The sequence below is a fragment of the Fringilla coelebs genome (assembly GCF_963513975.1).
Source record: "Fringilla coelebs genome assembly, chromosome: 2".
In the NCBI taxonomy this organism is placed as follows: Eukaryota; Metazoa; Chordata; class Aves; order Passeriformes; family Fringillidae; genus Fringilla; species Fringilla coelebs.
Genome location: NC_140029.1, coordinates 40,237,982 through 40,260,443, shown reverse-complemented (window position 1 = coordinate 40,260,443; position 22,462 = coordinate 40,237,982). Strand labels below are relative to the sequence as shown.

At 42.1% G+C, this 22,462-nt stretch overlaps 1 protein-coding gene across 5 annotated transcripts in view; it reads left to right on the top strand.

Moving 5' to 3' along the window:
- Positions 1–22,462, top strand: part of FARP1 (FERM, ARH/RhoGEF and pleckstrin domain protein 1) — a 200,725-nt gene that overhangs the window by 153,893 nt on the left and 24,370 nt on the right. For 3 of the 5 annotated variants that reach the window (XM_084201341.1, XM_084201343.1, XM_084201339.1), the window contains exons 13-16: positions 616–853; positions 15,081–15,271; positions 16,751–16,840; positions 18,977–19,110. In XM_084201341.1, coding sequence (XP_084057467.1) covers positions 616–853; positions 15,081–15,271; positions 16,751–16,840; positions 18,977–19,110 — 653 coding nt within the window. The remainder of the gene's footprint in view (positions 1–615; positions 854–15,080; positions 15,272–16,750; positions 16,841–18,976; positions 19,111–22,462) is intronic. The other 2 variants (XM_084201342.1, XM_084201340.1) reach the window with 1 other exon arrangement.

The window sequence follows — 22,462 nt, the reverse complement described above, 5'->3', positions numbered from 1 at the left end:
AGATGGAGCCCATTTCAAATAGCTTCTAGCATTTTAATGTTGCTGAGACAAGCTCAGGTAGATGGAGCATGGCTGCTGGGCCGATGCCTGCAGAAAAGCCAGCCTATGAACCAGTGGCAGGTATCCTCCAGGGAGTGAGTGTAGGGTGCTCAAAAGCCCACACATGACTTTTTTAGTGTACCTAAGTAGGCTATGCAGAATTTGTTTTATGTTATTATCTTTTCCTCCAGGTTCTCAGAGTAGTGTGCACTGGTTGGTGTTTTTAGAGTGTTAGTGGCTGCCTTAGAGCATGGAAACACCCCAAACACCCCTTTTACATTATCACTGCACTGTATGCCTTCTTTTCCTTTGTTTAGCCTATGATTTTTTCTGTTCTTCCAGATCAGAAACCTTTTTTTTTTTTTTTTTTTTATTCCAATTAGTTTTAAGGCTTGGGTTACCTCTTTTCTTTCCAAGACACTCCTATGTTGCTGCAGATGTGAAATTCTGGTGTGTAATTACATGCAGCCTTTTCCCTCTGGCTCCCATCCCTCCCAAACCTCTCCCCTCCCACCCTCCTTCCCCTTTTGTCCTTCCCTTTGTGTCCCCCTTGCCTTCCCTCTATTATCTTTCCAGACTGCTAGAGCCTATGGAGACAGCAATGATGCTGCAGCAGTGCAGAGCTGCCGGCAAGGGAAGGAGTTGAAATCTTCAACAGAAGACACTGGACAGCACAAGAGCCCTTCCTTGAAGAAGAGTCCAAAGGAAGGCAGAAAGGTGGATGGAGCAGTGGTCTCAGCAGTGGAGGAAGAAGAGGAGCCTGCTAAGGAAAGGATGCAGCAGAACAGACCTCAATCACAGCAGCCAAGCACAGGTCCAGCTTCCAGGGCTGCTCATGGCAGCAGCACCTCCATTCCTTTCATTGACTGCAGTGATGTAGATAGCGAGTATGATCTCCTCAGAGGACAAATAACCCGGTCATATTCCCAAACAAATGACAATTATGAGGGTGATTTGACCAGTGGTGCCTATATTCACTACAGAGATGAAAATCGTAATAGAACTAGATATAGGGACTCCTCAGCTTCTCTAAAGTCTTCCCAGTATGTCTCTGAAGAGTACCTTGATGATAACACAGCAAATCTCTCCTTCTACACTGGGGGAAGCCCCAGGTTGCCAAGGCATAGCTCTCTGGTTGATGAGATGTTTAGGGGGCCGGGAAGCCGTAGCCCGCTGGCCACTCCGTTGCCTCCCAGCAGCAAAGAGTCCAGCCCTAACATGAGCCTGAGTAGAACTGGCTCTCAGGGCTATGTCTCAGAAAATGGGCACGACTGCAGGGCGAGGACTGGGGAGGAGGATGGCCACGCCACTAACTGCCATGGCTATTGCAGATATTCTCCAGGTTCTCCACGGCCTCGTGCACAGAAAACCCATAATCTCTGCAATAAGTCGGTTACAGATCCATTCATCCTGAGCCAGATATCCTCAACCCCTGGGCAGGAGTATAGAGCAGAGAGATACTGCAGAGGAGGTGGGGTGGCTAAGATGTCTTCTCCAGAAGGCAAAATGATGGCCAATGGTATGCCAGCTGGGGCACAGTCAAAGCAGAGCCCAGCGATGCAGTCGCTGCGTGCCAGTGGCGTGATGGATCACATGGCTGCCATCCAGATGATGGAGGGCTCCACCAGCAGTGGGACAGAATCCAGTGATTCTGACTCAGAAGTCATTAATCCCTTCACTCACCCCCTGGTGTTTGGAAACCCCGTTGTGCTGAGCTCCTCTCCCATGCCCAGAAATAAGTACTCCTTTGGAAGCCTTCAGCTTGATGAGGAGGTAGAGGAGGATGTGTCTGTTGGCCTCAGTGATGAAGATGGTGTGCAGGTCTTCAGCTGCTAGGCACCAGCTTGTCTGAGACCAGGGGATTCTGTGGTTGCTGAGCGGTGTGGTTGCATCTCCTGGGGCTCATGATGAGTGGCTGGTGGTAATTTCAAGTGCATGGGCTATTTCAGACATTATTGTTGTACAGGCCAGCCAGAGGGAAAGGATGCTAGAACACAATAATAATCTGAGTGATGCTTAACAGTTTGCATCTCCTCTGAAAGGCAGCAGGAGAGGAAAATTATTACTGATTTAGGTACCTCTGTAAGACTTAATAACACTCTCTTCTTTGTGTGAAGTCTTGTTTTAGACACATGTTGTAGCTGCTTTGATATTTGACTAGTTATTTTGACAAAACAAACAATCAAATCAAGTAGGTACATTGTGCTCTTTTATATGTCTGTTACAATCTTTTTCTCTCCATATAAGGAGAGCAACTTACGAGTGCCTCAACAGTTAGGAGAAAAAAAAATTAACTTGCAGCCAAATGCAGGCAGCTTGATATTCAAGACCAGGACTTGTTGAAATCTTGAAATATGCTGGAAATTTTTTTCATAGCAAGAATGTGTCTGATCTACTCTTCTTCATAACTCATTTTATAATCTGATGAACTGAGGGTACAAATCAGGCATGTATAAAATTTCAGTATTGTCTTTTTCTTCAGTGGGTTAAACAGGGTGATTTGGTGATGGAGATTTTGAAATGCCAAACTCTTCCTTGGGCAAGAAAAAGAACAGGATGAAAGATACAATTCAAGTGAAAAAGACTTTGATCAAAACAGGTCTAATGAAGAGTGATATGAGTATTACTTGCAAGGCAATCCTTTCTATCCTTTGTCAGTTAAATACAGAGATATATTGCAAGAAATTTTTTAATTGCTTATACTTGCAGTGAAATTATTATAGAGACATCTAAGTTCTGTGGTGGGTGTTTTGGAGATGGTGGCTGTTTTATTTTTTGCTTTGATCACAAAAAATCTTAATCTGTAAGGATCCAATTACTCTGTCATAGGCTACTTTTTTAGTAGTGCCACCTGAGAAATTTTTTATCCCCTGATAAGAGAATGATAGGAGTAACTGTGCTCCAGGGTGATGGTCTTCTGTTCTATCCATAGAGTGGATATGGGCAGAAGGACAAAGAGACTAATTCTATGTATACTTCCTTTTCACAGACTAGAAGTATTGAGAATTGGTATCCTAAAAAAATCTGATGCTAGTTTCTCCAAGTTAAGTAAGAAAACTCAGATGAAAGTATGGAAGAGTTTCCTCTGTATGGAAACTGTTCTATAGTTACTAGAGCTGGGAGACAAGATGTGCTCTTTATAATTGGCCTTATTTTAAATTTTTATATATTTTTCTTGGGAAGAATGAAAATAAATCCCAGAATTTTAACTGATGAACAACAGCATTGACTGAGCTGCAGGTCACTCCCAGTGATGTGCGTCATGCAGTTCATGCATGCAGCAATGATTAATCCATTCATATAAGTACTGCTGAAAAAGTTACAGGACTTTGTAAATTTAGACAATATAAAAATGTTCAAGATTGTTTTTACAGAAATTATAAAATAAGTCTTTTTAATTTTTCTAATGCCTTGGTCTATGCACACTTTAACAGAATTTAATCTGAGTGAAGGATATTTGAAAATATACCTAGTATATACCTAGTAGTTAGGCATGTGTTGTTATATACTGTTTTGAAAGTAAAATATATCTTTGTGTAAATATAAGTATTAATTCTCTCACCTCCTTTAGGGTGCTGGTTTCCTTAGAGATTAGATACCTCATTCTTGAGCAGGAATGATTTAAAGCATCTCTTTAGATACTGGTATTTTGGGGACAGGGAATACTCTCATTTATTCCTGTAGTTAAAAGCATGAGTCTACAAACAGTGAGATTGGTAATTAAGGAAAAGCTCGGTTGTATATGATTCTAAAAGAGGATGGTTTGTGTTTTGGATTTAGAATAGCTGTAAAATAATTGCCTTGAAGTTCACAATATATAAGATGAAATATAAGTAGTTGAAGCTCACATCAGCAAATAGTGTGAGCCTGGGGAAGTGGGTGCATGACTCTCCTTTTGATTTATTTTTTATTGCCTGTGCAGCAAAAGTACCAGTAGGTATAAAGTAGTAGCAGTTTGGACAGATAAATTAATTGTTTCATTAGCCAGTAAAATTAGAGTTCAAGTAATGGATTTTCAACAAAAGGATTTGCAGTCGTTTCTGCTACTTAAAAAAAGTGAACAGATTTCACATTCACTTTGGATTTAAGTGAATATAAAATTTTATAAGTAGTGTTTGCTATTTTGCATTATTTCAGATACTGTTTCCACACATGATTCTTCTCTCATATGCTTACAAAGACATTAAAGTCTAAACTTTTTAGAACAGACCCGCTGGGTAGCTGGAGTTAGCCTAGTTGCTAATAAAGTATCTCAACAGCTTTTCTTTTCCCACTTCAATATTATCCTCAAAAACACAATATGAGGAATTTTCTGTCTTCTGGCATTTTTTCAGCTTTGAATGGTGAAGTAGTTGTTGTTTTAACACATGGAATTCTTCCGGTTAAAAGAAGTAAAGTTTATAAATTACATAGGAAATAATTTCATTTAGGATTAATTACTTCTGCAGCATTCTAATGCCAGTGAAGCTCCATTTAATATCAGCAGACAAGGTTGTAATTAAAGCAGTCTGTGGGTCAAATTCCTCCCCCAGACATGTGGTTCCTGTCTGAGCCCTTGCCAAGAATGGTGAAGTGAAAAAGGAGTTTTAAACTTACATTTTTAAATAGGATCAGGCCCCTTAGAGTTCATCTGGGAATTTGTTTCTGTGGGACAATCAAAAGGACCTTGCAGAAAAAGAGCAGAAACCTTTACGGCAAGACTGCAAATGAGATGAGGTGGAGGAATTCTTGTCCTGGCTCACAAAGTGCTCATGGCAAGAGGAGCTTGTCAGTTCTAGTTCGTTGTTGCAAACATTTATTAATCTGAATACACTGGACAACAGCAGTGATCTAAGCATACCTTTGTCTCAGGTATAGCAGGTAGTTACAGACAAACTAACAGATTCTCCCACCAATTCCAGTAGATTTTAATGTGGCTAATGGTAGTTTTGATTCACCCTTCTACAATTTTTATTGTCAATAATGAACTTTCAGTCCCAAACTCACCAAGTGCCCAGATATCCTTAGGCAGTTGGTACAAATGAGGCAGCTGAGTCCCAGTGAGACTGAGCAGCTGTGTCCAGTCTGAGCTGTGTAGTCCTGCATCACCCATCTCCTGTCTTTCCAGAGGATGTGGAAGAAGCCTCTTGTTGGGTTGATGAATTCAGCTCTATCCATGTAGTTGGGTAAATATGGAGACAAGTTGCAAAAGCAGTTAGGAGTTTGTCCATCATAACGTGCAGATCTGTGTAATCTCTGGATAAAAGACCCTCTTTTAAATAAATTATTTCTTTGCTATTCCAACTACTTAACCACATTCAACCATCCTCTACAATGGCAGTGGAAAGGTCATGTCAATTTTAAGGTTTCTCCTATTCAGCAGCAGCTCAAACTTGTGATGTCCTCTTGGGATCTTCTGGAATTTTTTTTTCATGACAGCCTTTCCTAGAATCTAGTTTTCTTCAGTGACCCGGGATATTAAAGCTGTCAATAAATAGATGAAGGGAAGATGGAGAGTGGCAAGTTGTTGTAGGAGCCAGGAACTGCATAGGATATTCCAGGTATGGAGCTTTGGATAACTGATCTCTGAATGGCCTAAACTGCACTGTTTTCAGTTTAAGTCCATATCCCCTAGCAAACATACTCCTAGTGCATGGCAGAGAGGAGTGTTCTCTGAAGATGGTTTACATTTACATTTACACCAAATGCTGCCATTTCACCCATGGCTCATAGCCTGCCCAACAGGCACCACCCCACTAAGCCTTGCAGTGCATGCTGAACACAGATTATATCAAGAAAAACTGAAGAGAAATTCCAGTAGGTAAAAAATGTCAACATGTGACTGAAGGTTTTTAGGTTTGCTGTATTCTCATGTTTCTTATGTGAGCTGTACTGAGCTGAGTTATAGGCAGATGAGCATAATGAAAGAATTGTATGTCAATAGTTTGAAAAATCATATCAGTCTATTAGTTTTCTTCAAGATTAAAGGGCATGCAAAACTAGAAAGAATTTTCTCCACAGAGCAGCATTGGTCATGTCGAATGTAATCAGTAGAACTCATTAAAGAGTGAAAAAACAATGGTTTGTGAATTAATTCACTAAATGGGGCCAGTATTACTTGACCAGACTGCTTCAGGACCTGTACTTTCTCCCCTGAGTATTTGTAGGGCAGGTTTTTGTTTGCAGTGAGGCTTTTATTAGTTGAAGCAGCTCTGTTCATTCTGAAGCAAGGGCATTCATGCTACAAGTTCCTGTTCTGACCTCTCTATCTGTACATGCAAGTACTTGGTGGTGACCAGAGAAAGTCAAATGGAAAGTGGGTGAGACAGATCTAAAAGCTGTTTATAAGCCCCTTTTTTTCTTCACTAAGAAGCAGAGATGTTTTAAATCCTGTCCTCTTCAGTCCCACGATAAGCACACAAACATAGAGTCTCTGAAATCACTAAAAGTTTCTTCTGGGGAGCTCCAGGAAAACAAGAGAAGAATAAAAACCATCTTAAGCACCCAAAAAAATGTCTAGCCCTATTTATTTGCAGTTCCCTTTGGCATAATGTGCTTTCCACTCTTTTTCTGAGAGTTTCAAGTCCCAGTAGTTTTACAGGGTACTCGGAGAGCAAGACTTATGTTGATCAGTTGAACTGATGAAGCAGACCCGGTTTTGAATTTTGATAAACCAGTGATTCAGATCTCATTGGTATGATCTACATGCAATTAGCATGAACTGTGGTTATTTCTGGAACAGTTCTTTAACAGAAAAAAGGGTGCCTGACCTATAAATTCTGTCAAATTCCATGTTTGTTTAACTAATCTCATTTGTCTTAATGAGCCATTAGAATGCTGTCAGAGGTGACTTTAGAATGAAATTTTAATTGCTGCAATTTAACTTCTAATGATGAAAAACGAATTACCAGTCCAAGTTTTTCCTGACTTCCACACATGTTTGAGGAAGTTGGGTGTCACAGCCTTGTGCACAGAAATGTGGATCACTGGAGAATCCCTGTCATTCAGCACCATGGTTGTCACCAGCTGGAAAGAGCAGTGAATGTGAAGGAAAGAGGTTCCCTGTGGAAGCATGTAATAAAGTGAAGTAAGCCAAAATCCCTTTTAGTCTTCCAATAATGCTTCTCTCTCTTTCTCTCTTTTTCTCTCTCTTTCTCTTTCTCTCTCTCTCTTTCTCTCTCTCCAAATAGTGTAGTTTCTTAAGGCAGGTTCTTTATACTTTAGCTCATCTCTTTCCTCTTCATTTAAGGGATCAATCCTCTTATCCATAAAAAAATAAGAGAAACCCTAAATATATGAGGGAAATTGAATCTTCTGGAACAATTTTTAACATGTAGGCCTTTCTTTTGTTAGCTGCTGTCAGACACAAGTGGTAGGAGAAGAGTCCTTTTCTCAGAAATCCAGCTGCTCCTTGGTATCCCCTACTTGGTGGTGATGGTTGTGGGTCTTCTGATGGTGGGTGGCAGATGCAGAGTGTTAACACCATGAGGACCCAAGGCTCAGACTGGTGTGGAACTTTTCTCAAATGTGAGTAGCAGTGGACTACAGTTTTGGTCAAGCTACGTTAGGAAAAATTTTTGCCTGTACTGTCAGGTTCTAGAAAGGAAGGAAATTTAAATCCTAGGAAACTGATATCAGCAAAATCTTTCCTCTTCTGTTTCTCTAGTTTCTATAGTTACTGAAGTATGCCTAGACAAAGGCACATATCTTAGGTACTTATTTGTAAGGGAAATAATTGTTGTGCAACATGTGCATCCTGAGCAAAGGTGTCTTCTGTGTTCCTCCCTATGGTTAGGCTGTGTGGTGCCAATGATATTTTTAAATACAGAATTTCTACTTAAAAATCAAAGGCATCATATGAGCAAAAATCCTAGTTTGGGTGACATGTAGCAGTTTTACAGAGTGTTTTGTCTTTTGTTCTAATTCTGTGTTCTATAAAGAGCAAGTAGAATAAGCTTGGTTTATGTTGTTTGTTATTAAAAGCAGTGAGCACTTTCTTTTAAATGTTACGGGATCTGGAAATCCTTTGTGCCTGGCTGAGCAATGTATTCACAGGCACGTTTTTCTCAAGTATGTGTGTAAATAATGGTGGTGTTATTACAGTAAAGGGAGTAAAGACCTTAGGATCATAAATTTGCATGACATAATGGTAAATAGTTTGCTCAAGAATGGCTGGAGTTTTAAGATGTAATTTTCGCTGCTGATTTTTTTTTTTAAAGTTTTGGCCCCTGAGAACCATAAAAATCTACAGTTCACATTGGTAAAAATCAAGTCTAAAGGCAATAACAATACAGCTGTCACGGACTGAGCATGGAAGGCTGAAGGAAAATGAATGCTTTCTGATTCGAGAGCTTTCAAGCTTGTTAAAATTAGATTAGATGCTTTCTTTAAAATGCTGCAAATCTGGTTTCGAGAAGAGAACAGGCTTTTGCCTTTGATGGTTTTCAGCAAGATCAGAGGTAGATCTTTCTGTTTAGTTCAGAGAATGTTAGAGCTCATGCCTGTTGCTTTTCCATGAGGCACTTAAAAATATTTGATTAGCTGAATCCTTGTATTTCCCTTTTCCTGTTAAAAAAAATCACCTGGGCCCACTAACAACAGTACATAAGCTTGGTAGTGTTCACTTACCCAGCCCTTTTCTGATTTTTATGTGTGCACATGCATAGATTTTTTAAAAATAAATCTCAATCGTAAAAATTAATTTTTAAGATTGGCAATGCTGGGGACTTCATTCTCATTTTTGTCATTTGTTCAATACCTTTTAAAGAGAAACATTTTTTGTTTCATTGTATGCACTGTTTTGTCAGCATGTACCTCTCTGGGAGAAAAAGCCTTTTCAATGTTCTGTCTATCCTCAAAGCATGGTATATCTTCTGTTCCTTGCATTGTTTGGAGCACTGTCTCAATGTCCTTTTACTGCAGAAATGCCTATTTTGTATTTGGAGTACCTGATTCCTCCTGTTACAGTGATCCTGCCTCACGGAGCACTCCTCGCCTCAGAATTAATGCAAACCCTCGCCAGGTTGTGACTCTCGGGCTGGGAAACCACGCCACGCTGGGGAGCAAAAGGGGAGAGGGAAGCGAGGGGAGCAGGTCTCTTTTCAGGGCATTTGGGCTTCACTGAGCACAGTCAGATTGCCCTTCATTTCCTAATGAAGGCTGCAGCCAGGGCTCGTGAGCAGGATCACTGCAGCGCTGGGGAGGTGTCCTGGTGGAATGGACAGTATCTGTGGCATTAGCTTACACGGGGGCTGGAGGTTTCCCATTCTCTTGTGGCGCTGTGTCCTGTTGGTTTAAAGGCAAACAAAGGCAAACTAACCCTAACCCCGGCTACAGCGGGAAAACCTTCTATAGGTCGCTCTATTTCTGTCTGGGGAGATCAAGGCTAGACAAAGGGCTGATGCCCAGTGACCTTGCATTCTCCCCAGGCTGCGATGCTCACTCTTTGTTCCCAAGATGGGAGTAGACCCTGATGTAGGCCAACAGCAGTTACTGTCTGATTTCACACTCACCGCTGTCTAATTCTGCAGTACACCAATAAAGCATGGACCTTTACCAGCTGGAGAGGTTGCTGGCTACTAAACCAACACCAAGCTTGATGAGACTATAAGCATGTCAAGCCATTTAACTGTGTATGCATGGAATTAATTTTTATTATTATTTTTTAGTTTCACCTGTACCTGAAGGCTTTTACTCATTCTAACTGGTATTTTGCTGTAAAACTGTCACTGGTTTAATTGTTCTGTCCAATTGCTGGCTGATGCTTTGTCCTAAATAGGAGGAAATTGGTTCATTGAGAAGGTGCACCATTTTCCCAAATTCTGCTCGCTGCCATGGGCGTGCATTTTGCGGCTGTGACATCAAAGTGAACCTTTCCTCCTCTCAAGCTCCTCTTCAAGCCAGGCAGAGTTAGTGGTTGTGTGACTTTGGATTTCTTCACAAGTTTGTGTTTAATTCCTGTTCCTCCTCAGAGTCTTTGGTACTGCGTTCAGGGATGTTTCAACGTTAATTTACAGCTGTTGTGTAACTACTTTTTGAACTAACAAACTGTATCCGCTGATCCAGCTTGATTCATGTAATGGGGAAGAGAAGTGCAGCTTGATGAACTGGTTCCCCTCAAGCTTTTGTGGAAGTCAGTGGGATTTTTTTTCTTACATTGAGGGAGAGCAGAGCAGAATCTCTGTCCCATAACTCTTCAGCAGCACGACTGTGCGTGGTTCACAGCTGGGGAGAGAAGGGATGGCCACCATTATTGAGCTCTTCTTCAGTCTGAGGTACTGAAGTGGTTGGTGAAGTGCATATGAAAGCTTCTGCTGCTTCATCTGATGCTATCTCTCCCCCAAGCCACATATCTTCTCTGACCAAAACATTTAGATGCACATTAGAGCTATGCAACCACTGTAAAAGTAGAAAATTAAGCTAGACTGTGTGGCCACAGCAGTGGCAGCTCTGTCAGATACTTTCTTATTAAAGAGCCTTCACAAGTGATATGCTCAGTAGTGACAAGGAGAAAGGGGAAACAGCTTGGGTTTCATCTGCCAGACTGGAGTTCAGAAAACACTGATCAGACATTAAAGTTGAGTACGTGGGGTATGGATGTCACAAGCCTCCCCTGACTGCAGAGCAGGCCATGGAGCAGGAGTAAGAGAGAATAAGCCCTGCAACGTTCCAGGAATTGAGAAAGGTGCTTTTCTGGTTCTTAATATGTTTTTATTTTCTAATAATAATAATAACAACCTTGAGAACAATAAAACTCTCAAGAGTTGATTTGATGAGATCTTAAGCAGTACATGAAGTTTTCCAGCAGAATTTCAGTCACCTTTGTAATGTTTTCTCTCACTCTTCATAATTGAGTCATTATCACTTCTTGGTACTCCACGGAAAAGGAGCATTTTCATGGGCATCTTAACACTTCTGTACTCTTCCTCTCTGTTAAAAAACCACTGTGTATGAATGGGAACTGTTCCTTTTGAAGTAGGTGCAGAGCACTAAATGGCCCAAGTTTGTTATTCTGCAGTTTCAGAAGAAAAGGAATGGAAGAGGAATATCTTCAGGATACACTGAGTCCCATTTGTCTCCCTCACAAAGAGGGGAGCTCCCCTGTGTTAGGTTGGTTTCTAACCAGGGATTTCTCATGCTGCCTATGTAGTCAGCAAAGAGGCAGCAGGCAGTTCAGGCCACCTGTGCTGTGAATTGACCTCTGGGAGAGACTTCCCTCATCCTGTGGAAGGTACTGATTGGAGCTGTTTTTCCTTTGATATGAGCCCTGTTTAGAGCAGTGTCACTCAGCCCAACACTCCACAGGCACCACACTCAGCCCCTGGTGTTCACAGCTGTGTGTGACAGGAGCCGAGAGTATCCAAGGTACAGTGGGTGGGATGGATCACCTCTGGTGGCCGGGGGCAGAGCCTGGCCTGTCCCTCTCTGGCAGGGCAGCCACAGCTTGCCAGCACTCTGTGCCTTCCTGCCCCCAAACTGCAGCAAGCATCTGATGTGTATTTTGACAAAGGTGTAGCTATTAAGTGTTTGATTCTAGCTGCTGGCTGGTTTTGTGTAGCACATGGGATAGGTATGTTGGTTGGGAGCGATTTGAGACGTGTAAAGCTTGGAAGATAACCCATACTTTCATGTCCTGTGGCCATGTAAAATGCCATTGCCATTTCATAGATTTTTTCCCCCCCAACTTAGATTTCAATCTATCTTCAATAGATTTCAATCAAGTTTTGCTTCTTTTGTTACCTTCCCTACTGCAGGACTTTTCTCTGGTGTCTGTGGAACTAAGAATCACTCCAGGTATTTTGGCATTGATGGTAAAATCTGGCATGCCACGGTAAAGTGCATTCTCATTATTTGCCACTGTCATCAACCGGTGTTGGTTTCTCTTCTTAAACCCATACTTAGAAAATAATTGAAGCACATGCATAATAATTTCTACCCACAATGATGTAATTTTAGTGTACACTTAAATAATCCTCAGATAAACATTCTTTTGTGCTTTCTCTTGGTTTGTGTGTATACAGCTGACTCCATTAAATTTGAAAGATGGCCCAGTTCTGAATCTAAATAAAAATCACTTGAAGTATGAGGAAAGACAATTCCATGTTACCAGCTGCAAGCCATTTAGGCCTCCAGTGTGCAGTAGCATTTGCTATCTGGCAAATGATATGCTAATAATTGCTTGTCAATCCATGAATCCTTTAGGGTGAATTGTAAGGGATTTCAGTACCTTGTAAATAGGATTGGTCTTCTCCCTTCTGCTTCTGTTTATATTCTGCAGTATGTAGTTGATAAGTAGAGCCTGTATGAATATACTCTTCTGTGGCAGGAGATCAGATGAAACACTTGGTTAATTCAGGTTATTTATTGCCCACCTCTGAAAAAGAGAAAGTGGCTTTGCAGCACTGCCATGACCCACCAGCATGACACGTGTCCTGACTGATTGGTGCTGGGGGAGGGAAGAACTTCCATTTTCATTTCTTCATGGCTTACTGACTTTTTCACACCAAAATGAACTCGCTTCCCACGTTTCCCAGAGCAGCATCCATTGTGTTGATATCTGTGGCTGCGTTGGTTGTAATTAGGCCCCAGAATGTACTAATGTAAGGACATTTTGAGGTCCTCTCATAATACAGCCACTTTCTTATAGCTAGTTTCAATTTTCACTTGTTCAGTGTATTGGCAGGTGGGGTTTGACCGAGCTCTTGCTTGTAGGTGGTGGTGCTTGGCTTTGGTCACTGCTCGTGCCCACGTTGGTACCAAAAGGGAGGGTGCAGCATTTCAGCTTGCTGCAAAATAGCTTTGAGAATGTCAGTGATGCATTGACATGCAAAGTCTTTTATCAGTTGGGTGTATGCACAGTGCTGTGAGCCACCAGGCACATTTTTTGTAATACTTTCCGTAATACTTTTCCCAGGTTAATGTCTTCCAACTGTAAGATAGGGTGTCTTTCTAATTCATTGTCCTTTTGATATTTTGTAGTTTGAAATACTTGAGTTGTACTGTTAAAAGTTACGGTACATCAGAGCTTAGTTTTAGGACTATAGATAGGTAGATAGATATGTGAATATATCTATATCTATCTATCACAGATAGGTGCTATTTAACTCCTAGACTACAATGCTGTGAACTTCTCACAGAGGTGCAAATCATTTATTCGCTGTCGTATGACAGGCATAGTGCCAGAATTTCTTTGTTTCCACGTTTGAGGTGATATCACTTTTCTTATGTCTTTTGTAATGTAGTTAAGTACTTTTAACCTTACAACCTTGCTATTAATCTGTTTCACTATTTCTCAATGATGAATTCCATTTCTTTGGAAAATACTGTATACAGTTGTGTGCTAGTGTCAATAAAATTGACATTTGTGTAACAAGCTGTGGCATTTTCTCAAATTTCACTGAACATTGATTTAGTGTGAAACTGTTGGTAAATCCTTTCTTGCTAGCTGTAATAACACAGACCTTTATTTCAGACAAATACTGCTTTGACTTTGATTTTTAATAGGCTACATAACTGTCATGATTACGTAAACTGATAACTGTGCTGTTTTTTCCTTCTCTTTTCAAAGGAATGATTTATAAACGTGAACTGGTTTGGAACTGGAAAACATTCATGTTCTAGCAATAAAGCTTGAGTTCTTCCAGAAAATAAATAGGTTTTACTACTGGCCTAATTATATTTATTTTTTATTATATTTAATGGAGTATCTCAGCTGTGTTTTTTTAGCAACAGGAACATTTACCTATCATAATTTAGGGAGGACATAATCACATGCTAGTAAATTGTATTTGACCCTAATTATATATGGCGATGTATGTGTTTTACATTTCATCTTAGACAGCCTGTTGGCTGTGGTAGTCAAGAGCTTGTCACTTTTTTTTTTTTGGTTGGATTTTAATGTACAATGCCAAAATGGCACAGACTGTAAATGTTCTTCCACATGACAGATTCTTCTTCTAAAACAGGTTTAGATTGTCAGATGTATGGAGGAGGGGATAACTGGGAGAAGACTGGGCATTTTTGGCAAACATTCTTTCTGTGCAGTCATTAATCTGGCTGCCTCCCAGAAGACAAAATGCTAATTTCAGTAATTTAATCTAGTGTATATGAATCCGTGGAAGTGTAACTAATTGTCTAATTCTTTAATATTTTTAATCCAAAATGAAATGGGACTTTATATCTGTGAAAATCTGAAATTGTCATGCTTTGTGCATTAAAAGTATTGCTTTTCTTATGTAAATGTAATGCTAGCATTTCCATCCCAAACAATCAGAGGAGCATGGAAAGACCTACAAGGTATAATATACATACTCGTGTTGTGTGTAGACGTTGGGGAACTAGTAGTTTTCTCCCTTCATTTTAGATCTGACTGATCTTAGCAGCAACACCTCTTTAGAAAGTCATCCTTTTTCTCTAGACCTCAACTAGATAAATTTGTACTAACTTGTCCTGTAGCTCCCTATGAAGTACTGATTTGACTGTTTGAACTTCTACCTTGCTGGAAAGAATGGCACTCCTGGAACAATTACTGTATTGTTGTATTTATTCTCTTTCTGTAGAGCGGATTGCAATGCTGAAATGTTTTATATTAAGTCGATGTTTAGAATCATAGAGTGGCCTGGGTTGGAAGGGACCCTAAAGATCCAACCCCCCTGCCATGGGCAGGAGCACCTTTCACTAGAACAGCTTATTTAGAGCTCCATCCAGGCTGGCCTTGAGCACTGCCAGGGCTGGGACAGCCACAGCTTCCCTGAGCAAGGTATTCTAGTGCTCACCCCTCCCATGGTAAAGAACTGCAGCTCAGTCATCTGTGCCTCGATTCCTTCCCCACAGAGACAGTAATTTCAGCCAGTTTTATCTGCTAAAAGACACTTAGCCAGTCCCATGGTGAATGCAAGGGATGCAGTTCCTCTGGCTTCAAGGCCATTTGGGCTACTTGGAGGACCCTGGTGGCTGTGTCTTTTAGCATAATTTCACATGCTGCAATTTGAGATTATGACTCCTTGTGGTACTTTCTTAAGAAAGCTTGTCCTAACTGATTTCTCTTTTATCATTTTTCTTAGCAGGTTCTCTGACTGGCAGCCCTCACCTTTCAGAGCTTTCCATCAATTCCCAAGGAGGACCATCAGTGGCAAATATGACTTTATCTCCAAACTTGAGCCCTGATGCCAAGCAGTCATCTCCCTTGGTCAGCCCTTTGCTGAATGACCCGTCATGCATCAGGGCTGATGATGAGGAAGAGGTCAAAAGAAAGGTAAGGTGAATGCAGTTGGCCTTGTCTCTCTTCTCTCTGATGTGTTGTGATAAATCTGGGTCGTTCCTGTTGCTCCTGAGGTTCCAAGCAGCCTCAGGAGCTTGTTTGGATGGGGTCTCCTATAAATCTGAACTTGCTTTTAAGGAGTGGAATTTGGTAGTTTGCTGTAACAAAACAGTCAGCTCCATTGTCTCACTGGAGAGAAAACTTCCAGGAGACAGAAAGAAAAGGAACAGTGTTGAGCCTTTTGTGAAATATCCAACCCAGGCTCTCCAGTCTGTCTCTGCTGGGAGCACCACTGGGAGCATCTGGTTGTGGGAGTAGAAAATGCTCTCTTTGAGCCACAGCCTGCAGCAATCAGCTGGGAGTCTTTGGCTCAAACCCATCATTGCAGCAAAACCATAAGGAAGCATCACATCCAAAACTGCTTTCTGAAGATAAAGTGTTTGTCTGGGCCAGGGTGTTCTGGGTGCCTGCTGGCTCATCCCTCCTCTGCTGCTGGCTGAGAGGGGCTTCCTTTTGTCCTTCTGGGGCCAGTGTCTCCTCGTCCTGGAGCATCTCAGGAGGGAGGAAGAAACTCTGATGGCTTTGCTGGGAAGTGGGAGTTTGTGTAAGGAAGATCTCTTTTCCCACCATGCATAGTTAGCAAGATGTGTGAAAAAATTGAGAAGAAGAAAATCCAAGAATCGGTTAATAGAGCCAGGACTCTGTGTGCCAGTCCAAGATGGAGCAGGCAGTGACTGTGTGCACCAGCTGATGATGGTTCCTGGGGGTGCATTCTGACTGGAAATGCCCACACAGACTCCCTTTGCAGGGCATTCACAGTGTTTCCACTGCATCATTTGTCTTCAGGGAGGAAACTAAGGAGAAATATCTATGGATGTTTTTTTCTTAATTTTTGCTTCCTGAGCAACGCAGAGGAAGATCAGCTGGGTTCCTTTGGCTCTTCAGAGTTAAGAATTTTTAAATCTGTAGCCTAATCTAAAATCCTTCCCCTCTCCCACTGTTAGGTTATCCACCAAGAAAATCTTACAGGTTTGAATTTTTTCAGAAGTATTTTTCTTGTGGATTACCATCCTGATGATGAAACTTTAAATAATCAGACACAAATTTTTGTCGTTTTGTCACATTTGACACTTGATTTAAACGGCAATTTAGCCTGCAAAGGATTTCTTAGTGAACTTCACAACATGAAGTCCTGCTCCAGAAATAAACTGAAAGGAACATCAGCGCCCCAAAGCAGTAGAAATCATCTTGGCAGAAAAAGAAGTCTCTCAAAAACCCACAGAAAGTTCTTGTTCTCTTGTGTTTGCAAGGAAGGGCTGCTTTTAGGGCTTCAGGGCTTAGGAACATTCAAGGATGAGTCACAGCATAACCACAAGCAAGGGTCACTGGTTTGTAACTCTCTTTGTGATTTATTATCTGCAGTTTTTTCCTCCATAAAAGCAGAGGAAAACCTAATGTGCTTGCAATTCACAGAGGTTCCCAACTGAGAAAGCTTACTTCATTGCTAAAGAAGTGGCGACCACGGAGAGAACATACCTGAAGGACCTTGAAGTCATCACATCGGTATGTTTGCTTCAGCCTGTGAAGCTCTGGGCAGGGCTGGGATTTATGTCATCTGCTCCATTTAACATCCTCACCGCTCCCTGCTGCTTTTACATTCTGCACTGTGGTTACTCTTTACTGTGCAGGACAGTGCTCCTCCAGGGAGGAAGTAACACGAGGATCAGAGAGTAGAGGTTTGCTCTGTGGTTAGTAACATGCACTAAGAAACTGTATCAGGTTGAGGAACTTGGGACACACTTCAGTTATATTTCCTTGCTCTCATGCTTTGTGGTTATAATTACTAAAAATGCCTGTGGGTTTTCAATGACTTCTCTTAAAACTGAAGTAGCTCCTTAGGGGCACATATAAATGTTTTCTCCTGTATTAAATGCCCTCCATTTAACATGAAATATTGCAGAGTACCTATTTGAATGATTCTGATTTTTCAGAAAGTGAAACTGTGTGTTAAATGAGTCATTCATCTGTAGCATCTGATCAGAATGTGATTGTTAAAATCACCAAGGCAAATAGCTGCCATCTCTGCACACACAGTAACAGTCTTGTTTCACTTCCGAGAATAATGTGTGCAAGCTCTGCTCTGAAATAACCATTTTTCTGTGAATGGCACTGGATCCAAACCCCTTCATGGCACTTTGGCCAGCTCCAGACCTCTCAGCTCTTAAATCACCCAGTGAGGTGCATTGCCCACTCCTGTGTTGAGTGTTGTGGAGAGGAGGACGTGCTTCAGGGGAGAGTGCTGGGAGCCAGGGTCACACTTTCTCCTCAGCTGCTTCTCTGTTCCAGGATCCCACGTGACAGATGCAGATAATCAGACCCCAGCTTGGACAGAGCCAGTAGAGCATTGTTTTTGCAGGCAGCAGGGTACCTGTGGCCACACTGCTGCTTATCCTTGCTTTTTGGGAAGCCAGCCTGCTGAGAGAAGAGCCCAGGTTCTCTGGGACAGTTCAGCAGTCACTGCTGTAGTCTCAACAGCAGATACGCTGTTTTCATCTAGTGTTTCACCCAGTGGCAGCAGAAACAAAAAATTGTAGCTCTTCAGAGCTAAAGCCCATTTTCCACCCCCTTCTCTCATTCTTGTTTGCATTTGCTGGATCACCAAGGATGGTCCTGATGATTAGCATATAGTTGTATCAGCTTGTGCTCCACCAATGACTGGCCCAGAGGCCACTGAAAGTGAAGAAGTAGCCAACATAGTTGGAAAAGGAACAACTGCTGTGCATGAATTTTGAGACTTGGTAGATGGGCTTCAACTTTGGTTCTGCTTGGTGCTGAGATAAATCAGGGCAGAGGGAAGCTTGGGAGGGATCTCTTTTTATCCCAGCTCTGGCTCAGCTCCAGCTGATGCAGAGTCAAGCAAGACTGCTCTAAGAGTCTTCCCTGGTCTCAGCAGCCTCTAGGCACTGCTGGAAGTCAACCACAGATAGCTGGAGCCCCTCAGGGCAGTAAGGAGTGAGCAGTGCTACCCTGTTGAAGACAACTGGCATTGCTACCTTGGCAAGCTGCCTAGCCCTATGGTTTTGTGTCACCCATAGTCTGTTAGGGTGAAATAAAGAGAATATGGAGCAAGAGTGAGCAGGAGCCTGTTTCAGTCTTTACAGTGCCTGTCACTGCCCCTCCAGTGTTGTGATAGCAGTGTCTTCCACTCCCTCACTTTGCAAAGTGATGTCCTCTGCCTGCCCACAGCAGCAGGGCCGTGGGTGCTCCCTGAGCCAGCTCCTGCCAGAGGCATTTCAGGTGGAACTCAGCAAAAAGAAAATGCAGAGCATATTTCTTTGCTTTTACTGAATTGTTTACAAGTGTTGTAGTGCTCTTCCTCTTGCACCTGCAGCATTTGCAAGTTCAGTTTGTATTGACTAACCAGTTTGGATTTGAGAAGAATTTTCAAGTTTTGATCAGTGATGGCAAAAGGGAAGGGAGTTCCTTTTTCAGCTGTGCAGGGTCTGATCTCTGATAAGAGCAGCAGTTCAGCACACAGGAATGTCAGGGATAGTCTGGATTGTGTTCCTAGTGCCAAATAAATAAGATCCTTGCTGGCTTAGCTGTTAGGAGTATTTGGGTTACATACATAAAGACAGAATATGATCATACCTTCTGCATTCCACCCACTGATAATTTTGCTTCTTTTTTCCTTTGTAGTGGTTTCAGAGTGCAGTGAGTAAAGAGGATTGCATGCCTGAAACACTGAAAAATCTCATTTTCTCCAACTTCGAACCTTTGCACAAATTTCACACTGGTTTTCTCAAGGAAATTGAGCAGAGACTTGCTCTGTGGTAAGACTGTTATTGTTATTTATCTGTATTCTTTCATGCAGTTTAGCATTTCTGCATTCCCTTTTTGCTAACTCCTTGTGATCTACTGTAGGGCTTAATTTGTGAAAGTCACAGATGTTGGTTATTAACAGACAGGGTTTATTGAACTGTGCTTTGTTCATGTTTACTTGACAAACTCTGTTGTTCAGATATCTCAGTTACAGACATATGCAAATGAGATCATAATTCTGCATGAAGCTTTCCCTTGCCAAATGTCAGTGTTTCTACATGGCAGCTCCTTTGAAGAACATGCTGCAAGCAAGTCTTATCGGTAATAAAGAGGGAGAGGCAAAGGACCAGGTTCTGTTTCTGTCAAAATAGGTACAGGCTGGGAGGATTTCACAGAGCAGCTTCTCATTCTGCAGCATCACAGCTGTGACACTCACTGGGCCTACAGTGCTCTCTACAAATTGAAAAAGAGTGTTGGAAGAGGACACTGGGCTTGAAAATTATCTGTTCTTAACATATTACTGACAGTAAAACATGGCATTTTTTGCAAAATAGCTATGAAGTGAATAATTCTTCCCTGGCAAGGCTCTTAATTCATTTGACCACTGAAATCTTAGCAGAGGCAGCAGCATAAGCAGAAGCCTTCTACTTGCTCTGCTTAGACCTGTCTGGACTAGATTGTCTTGCTCTGTGTAGGCAATTTTTGTAACTTATCTTTGGTTCTAGGAGCTGAGCTTTTCCTTCTCAGTTAGAAAAGTGACAGTGAAAATCCCATGAAAGCAGAGCAGGCAGACCTGAGGGGTGTTAATCAGTGTAATTAAGATGGGTGCCTCTTTAACTAATGAATCAAAACAAAAGCAATACACAGTCTCACACAGAGTAGGTGAGTTTAACTCCTGTGATATAATGAGATCATTTAATGAGGGCACAGCCCCAGACTAGTGCTGTCCAAACCCACCCTGTGCAGCTGCAGAATTAGCAGGTGTTTTCTGGGAGGAGTGTGGTACTGCCTCTTAGGGCTGACATCCTCACTCAGGACTTTGGTTGGCTCCTAAGATTATATATAAATATAAATATATAAATATATATATTTGTATATGTATTTATACATAATTAATATAGTTACTCCTAAGGCACATTCTGCACAGCCACCCTACCTGTATCACTCTTTTTTTTTCATTGGGCTGCCACTGGTGTTCATTGCACTGCCCTAAGCAGCATTTATTACAGGTACTCCAAGAAGGCTCTTTCAGATGTTATAAAATACTGGTTGTTTCTTCAGCCTTGGTGTAGGAGGAACAGTAGCTGGAGTTCATCCCCAGCTAGCTGGGGTTAGGGTGTGTGGCGAGAAAAGGAAAATTCATGCAGTTAGTAAGGATCAAGTCCTGCTCTGTATCAGACCAGTCTGATCTGGCTGGGTGCTGACTCCTGGGCACATGTGAAATAGAGATATTCCCTATATCCTTCTGGTGGCATCAGAGGTGGATGCAAACCTCCTGTTCAGGTGAGATGTTTTGCAAAAATTGGATGATGCTGCCCTACCAGCCTGCTGTGGTAAGGTGACATTGTAGTAAGTGGAGGGAAGGACCAGTTATGTTAAAAGAAAGAAAAGGTTTAGGCTTCTAGGCTTTCCTTGGTTTTACTTTGTTTCTCCTTTTCAGTTAGTTTCTTTTAGAGCTGAGTAAACCTTCTGTTTTTCAGCTCCTCCATAAAGTTTCACAGGGTGTTAAACCTCATTTTAAAGCTTCTAAGATCATATTTAACTGCACTTACCCGGTGATTTAAAGTGCTGATCTGCTACAAAGTTACTTTGCAATCCAAATTTATTCAGAAATATTCTGCTGAGGTAACTTTGTCCCAGCTGGGCACCTCGTTCTGATTTTGTCAGCTCAGCTCTTGCATGTCCTTCCACAGTTAGTGTAAGGCCTCTGGGATTTCTCTGTTGGCTGCTGTGAACCACTTGACAGAAGAGCAGTCACATTCCTGCATTCAGTTTGCAGCCAGCAGCCTGGATGCCCCTGGTGCAATCCCCCAGCTGATGGCTGTTAAAGAACTGGAAGATTTGAATCCATGCCTTGGGAAGGGAGGCAGCCTTGCTGACAGGTGTTATTGTGGAGGTGTTGATGTTTCTATAGAACACCACAGATAAGCCACAAGCAATAAACTCCATCCTGTAGAGATGAGTGTTTAATTAAACAGTGAGTCACAGAATTAAACAGCCCCTCAGCATCTACAAGAAGCAGCAGCATGGTCAAGGTCACTTAGCTCAGTGCCAGAGTGGTCCCTTTCTCTTTGGCCCCAGGAGTCAAGGCACAGGGCTCTGGCTGTGCTCACCACCTCAGGGCAGACCTCTCCCAGCTGCCCAGCAAATAAATCATGGGCCTGGCTGCACACAGCTGCAGGCAGGTGTGGGCAGGATTCAAGCCAGCTCATTTAAATCTGACTCTTCCATATCAGCTCTTAAATTTCCAGGCAGGTGGATGGGGGGAGGAAGGTCCTGAGACATGAGCTTGCTCTGCACTTGTCAGAGGGTGATGTGTCCTACAGAAAAAAGGCCTTTGAATGAAAGGGTTGTGGACCTCATCAAGCTGCTGGAAGCCTCTAGCTACCAACACAGTGCTGTGGGAGCTTGTGAGAGAGAGAGAGAGAGAGAGAGCCTCCTGCAGCCAGTCCTGTGTGCTCCCCTGGTGAGTAGGATGCTGGGCTTAATCAGCTTAAAGTGCAGTTCAGCCTGCTCACCCTACACAGACTAAAGGACAGCTCTCCAAGGTTTGTTTCAAACTGCATGATGCATGTTGGAAGGTCTAACAGGAGCTCATTCCCTGCTCTCTTTGGCCTTGCATCATATTGAAGCTGCTGCTGATGCAGAAGAGCTGTGGTGAGAACAAGGCTCACAAGGGGGGATTGTGCATAACAATTGGTAGATGTCTCCATGCCTTTAATTTGTTAAAACATCTATAGACTTTTAGTATTTGGCTGGAGGAATCTCAGGTTGTATACATTATTAAAAGCATTTTTGGCTTGCTTGAAGGCTTCTGAAGTGTTTGAATCTGCAGTCAGGGGCAGGCTGTTTGCTTCAGAACATCTGAAGGGCCAGGATCCTTTTGACCTGGCTACAGATTCTGGCAGGTCTGATCTGTTTCTTTACATAGTTCACCCATTTTTCTCTTCAGTGCTGCATTTCCTGAGAGCAGCATGTCTCAGTGTCCAGAGCCCAGTGACAGTTTTCAGTGTGACATAGATTGATACTGATACCGATGGTCAGCTGCAGAAAATAGGCAGTCCGTGCATTTTTCTCAGCTAGAGTTTCTTCCTGGCCATGAGATTCCTGGTGGTTTTATTGCACAGCATCCTAAGATGAGTG